This window comes from Nicotiana attenuata, chromosome 7, assembly GCF_001879085.1.
Source record: "Nicotiana attenuata strain UT chromosome 7, NIATTr2, whole genome shotgun sequence".
Taxonomy (NCBI): domain Eukaryota; kingdom Viridiplantae; phylum Streptophyta; class Magnoliopsida; order Solanales; family Solanaceae; genus Nicotiana; species Nicotiana attenuata.
This window is the reverse complement of record NC_031995.1, coordinates 42,589,554-42,593,897: the sequence shown is the minus strand read 5'-3', so window position 1 is coordinate 42,593,897 and position 4,344 is coordinate 42,589,554. Positions and strand designations below refer to the sequence as shown.

Here is a 4,344-nt window from a genome sequence, read left to right as displayed (position 1 = left end):
CAAATGGATGTCAACAAGGCATTCCTACAAGGTGATTTGTATGAGGAAGTGTACATGGTCTTGCCACAGGGTTTCCAAAGCCAGGGGGAGAAAAAAGTTTGCAGACTAGTGAAATCATTCTATGGCCTGAAACAGGCTTCAAGACAATGGAACATTAAGCTCAGAGATGCTTTAGTAGGAGCAGGATATCAATAGAGTGCATATGATCATTCTTTGATTACTAAGCAAATAGCACATGACATTGTTGTAATCCTAGTGTATGTTGATGATCTTTTAATCACTTGTAGCAACATGTCTCTAGTGGAAGAAGCTAAGACTACATTGCACACCAAATTTAAAGTTAAGGATTTAGGGGAACTCAGATATTTATTGGGCATAGAAGTGATGCGATTAGATAAGGGCCTGCTGCTAAACCAAAGGAAATATGCACTGGAATTGATTTCTACCATAGGACTAGCTGCAACAAAACCTTCTTCTGCTCCTATTGAGCTCAATCAGAAATTGACTACCACAGAGTATGACAAACATGTAGGACACAATGGAGATGAAGAGTTGCAGGATATAGCATGCTACCAGAGGTTAGTGGGTAAACTGCTCTATTTGACCATCACACGTCATGATATTTGTTTTGCTGTGCAAGTGCTAAGTCATTTCATGCAACATCCTAAAAAATCTCACTTGGATGCTGTACTCAGAGTAGTCAGGTACATCAAGGGCTCACCTGGACTTGGTGTCTTCCTAAAAAGAGGTATTATCTCTCATCTCACTGCCTACTGTGATTTTGATTGGGCAGCATGCCCAAATACACGGAGGTCAATCACATGATATGTTATAAAACTAGGGGAATCTTTGCTATTCTGGAAGTCTAAGAAGCAATAAACAGTAAGTCGTAGCTCAGCTGAAGCTGAGTATAGGAGTCATGCAGCAGTAGCAGCTGAGGTTACTTGGCTAGTTGGCTTATTACAAGAATTGAATGTTACCTTACATCAACTAGTTGACCTCTATTGTGACAGCAAAGCTGCTCTCGAAATTGCGCAACTCCTATCTTTCATGAACGAACAAAACACATCAAGATTGATTGTCACCTTGTCCGGGAGAAAATAAAAAATGGACTACTCACACCTCATCATGTTTCGACAAAGCTTCAGTTGGCAGACATCATGACAAAAGGACTTGGTGTTGCTCAACACTGTTTTCTTCTCTCCAAGCTAGGAGTGTTCAATGCATTTCACTCTCCAGCTTGAGAGGGAATCTTGGGATACAAGAGACTAATAGAAGTATAAGGGGGTTGTTTGAGTTAGTTGCAAATTAGTCAGTTAATTAGTGGCTACTTTGACAGCTGTAAATGCACTGTTACTTAGTTAGTGCAAATGAGGACATTAGGGTGCATTGTATTGAACGACCCAGATCAGAAGAATACAATTCCAATTTCTCTTCCTCTTCATTTCTCTGTTCTCTCGTTAGCTAAGAATCGAACAGTTGAGAATAAGGGTTGGCTGCCATGAACAAGACACCGGAGTATCTAATTAAGAAGATCAAAATTTCCTTTTAAGTGCGGCTGGAGCAAGTACTGTAGAGTTTGTCCGAAATGGATTTACTCTGACCTATGTTTGAAATGAAATTAAGTAGCCGACATGAGTTGGTTGAGATTTGTAAAAAATGTATTTGACGTTGAAATTGAAAAAAGGTATTTGGTCAAAGTTGGTTTTGGACATGATTAAGGGATAAAAAGTTCAAAGTTTGAAGTTGAAATAATATTCCCAAATTTCATATAAAAAACAAACTTATTTGAAATAATCTTAGTTAACACTTTAATTCCAAATATTATTTCAAATCATTGAGCCAAAGTATATATATATGTCCAAAGATTAAGGGATGGGATGGCATGCAGCAATGGATCGGCGGTCAATGGAAAAAAGGACATTACGGGATGGAAGGACATGCAACAATGGATGGTCACAAGTTATAAAATACAAAGTTGCTCCAGAATAATTTAAAGTTATTTCGTACATTGCATCAATTGATTTTGAAGATTCATCAAGAAGCATTGAATTGCATCCAACTACCAACTCGGTAAAACTTCCTGTAACACTTTAATTCCCTCAGCTAAAAACAACTGTGGATTAGTCATAAACTTCTCTATATAAGGGCACTCAAGTACCATTCTTCTCCCACACCTACTTCACTTAGCAAAGCTAAACCATTACTTCAAAGATCACAACTTTTCTTATTTCAAAACTACATTTCATCAAAATGGCTAAGGTTGCAAGCTTAGCAGTAATGTGCATAGCTGCTATGGTGATTGCAATATTTGCAAGCCATGCAGACGCAGTAGTCACATGTGGGACGGTGGCCACAGATTTGTCGCCATGCCTCGACTACGTTAGGATGGGAGGAGCTATCCCTACAATGTGCTGCAACGGTAATGTTGTTGAACTTATAACTGTCTCATTTAAAAGCTTGAGTTGTTAGAAAAATAAATTTATTTTTAATTACTTAATTATATTATGTCTCAATAGGTATTAGGAGCCTTTTCAGTGCAGTACGTAGCACTCAAGATCGCCAAACTGTTTGCAACTGCATGAAATCTGCTGCTGGTGTTATCAGTGGAGTTAATCTCAACCTAGCTGCTGCCCTTCCCAGCAAATGTGGTGTCAATATTCCCTACAAGATCAGCCCATCCATTGACTGCGCCAAGTATATATATATACTCTTTTCATATAATTCTTTCCTTAATATTTCGCAACATTTTTGTGCTTAACTACCATTCTACCATTGTAAAGTACAACTTCAATATAAAAGTGTTTTCACTATCAAGTCACCAAAAAGATAACTATAGTTACACGTCTATTAAAAGTGATATTAGTTAATTACCTGATAAGACATGTTCAATACATTGATCAGAGTAAAAGTTCTTTACACTGCCGGCATATATAAGGTAACTAACTGTAATTTTCATTTGTTGGTAATAAATATTGCAGGGTGCAGTAAAGTTGTTGAAAACTCGTAACTCTGTGGTAGCAGGACGTGGAGTAGCTGATATTGTGATTGTCTGTGATGAAGTTAATAAGATGAATATTTTGATGCTTTCAACATTTCGCCTTTGTGTTCGGTTTTCCTGTTTTTAGTAGTTTTAGTAGTACCTTATATGCGTGCTATTTTCTCTAGCTGCTTAATTAGAGCTTAAGAGGTTGTACCTTTTGTGGTCCTCTTAACTCTAATGAGCATATCATGTATTAACAGCGTGCTACTTTTAATGGTAAAATCTTTTCACCGTTGCTTCTTATAATTGATGGGATGAATTGAGTCATTATGACAAGACAGATGGAATTGGTTCTTAATTAATGAGTTGCTGCCTAGTTACTTCAAGTAGAAATAATGCGGAATGAGATAGAGAACTCGCAAACTCTTTACGTGAAAAATCAGCCGAGCTCAAATTAAAGGTGTGAAATCATGACCCACCCTCGTGGAATTTAACCCAATCTCCCAGGAGCCAAGAAAAGTCCTGGTTCTTAAAAGGCATATTATGTTAATTAATTTTTGTCCTCCTTAATTTAGCCATTAATTTTTAGCATCACTATTTGGACATAATATTCTAGCATTAGGTGGAACTTTCATCCCGAGATAATCAAATAATTTTGGTCAAAGTTTGGTGAGATATTTACACGTGAAAACAGAGTGCAACGGCTTTTCAAACACAAAGAGGGTCTCATGGTAATACTATAGGTGTTTAACGGGCAGGCTGTTTCGGAGTGGACACGGAAAAAAGCAGCCCGTCCGGTTATCGTTCCAAGCTGGTTAGTGGGCTTGGTTTTGGAGCTGTCAGCGGGCTGGGATTTTTCGTTCCGTCCGGATTCGGCCTTAACGGGTCCGGACCGGGCCGGGCAAATTATTTTTTAAAGTATATTTGTTTTTCTTATTCATTGTTATTGATACTTAAGTGTTTGCAACTTTTAAGGCTTAGAATTAAACTTTAAACTTTGAAGTTTAAAGTTCTACATTTGAAATTTGAATTCAAAAATTATAAATTGAAATTTGAAAGTAAGTGGCTACAAAAAATTATTTAATAAGACCAATAGGCAATATGTAAGGATAAAACTCTGAAGACTTTCATACAAAACTCCGAAAATTTTAATACATTTTGGCATACAAAAATTATCATCTATCCAATGGCATGTAACAGTCAAATAATCATTTTCATTTACAGCACAACCAATATCAGAAGTAAGAGAAACTCTACAAGAAAAACTGGCGAACAAATAACGTATATATGTCTGATATTGTCCAAAAAACCTAAAGATATCAGCTCTACAAGTACTTCTAGGAATACCTTTAAACAAAGGG

At 36.9% G+C, this 4,344-nt stretch overlaps 2 protein-coding genes across 2 annotated transcripts; both read left to right on the top strand.

Annotated features, from left to right (window-relative positions):
• LOC109229998 (uncharacterized mitochondrial protein AtMg00810-like) lies at positions 292–825 on the top strand. The gene has a single exon (XM_019395535.1). The coding sequence runs from the start codon at positions 292–294 to the stop codon at positions 823–825; it is 534 nt and encodes a 177-aa protein (XP_019251080.1).
• On the top strand, positions 2,162–3,289 carry LOC109228977 (non-specific lipid-transfer protein 1-like). The gene is made up of 3 exons (XM_019394257.1): positions 2,162–2,422; positions 2,520–2,697; positions 2,982–3,289. Exons 1-3 carry the CDS (start codon positions 2,254–2,256, stop codon positions 2,989–2,991), a joined length of 357 nt encoding a protein of 118 aa, XP_019249802.1. The 5' UTR covers positions 2,162–2,253; the 3' UTR covers positions 2,992–3,289.

Bases quoted from the DNA above. Each gene is read 5' to 3' on its own strand.
- LOC109229998 (XM_019395535.1), top strand. From the start codon at position 292: ATGTCTCTAGTGGAAGAAGCTAAGACTACATTGCACACCAAATTTAAA.
- LOC109228977 (XM_019394257.1), top strand. From the start codon at position 2,254: ATGGCTAAGGTTGCAAGCTTAGCAGTAATGTGCATAGCTGCTATGGTG. The intron at 2,423-2,519 runs GTAATGTTGTTG...ATGTCTCAATAG, and splicing joins CCCTACAATGTGCTGCAACG to GTATTAGGAGCCTTTTCAGT.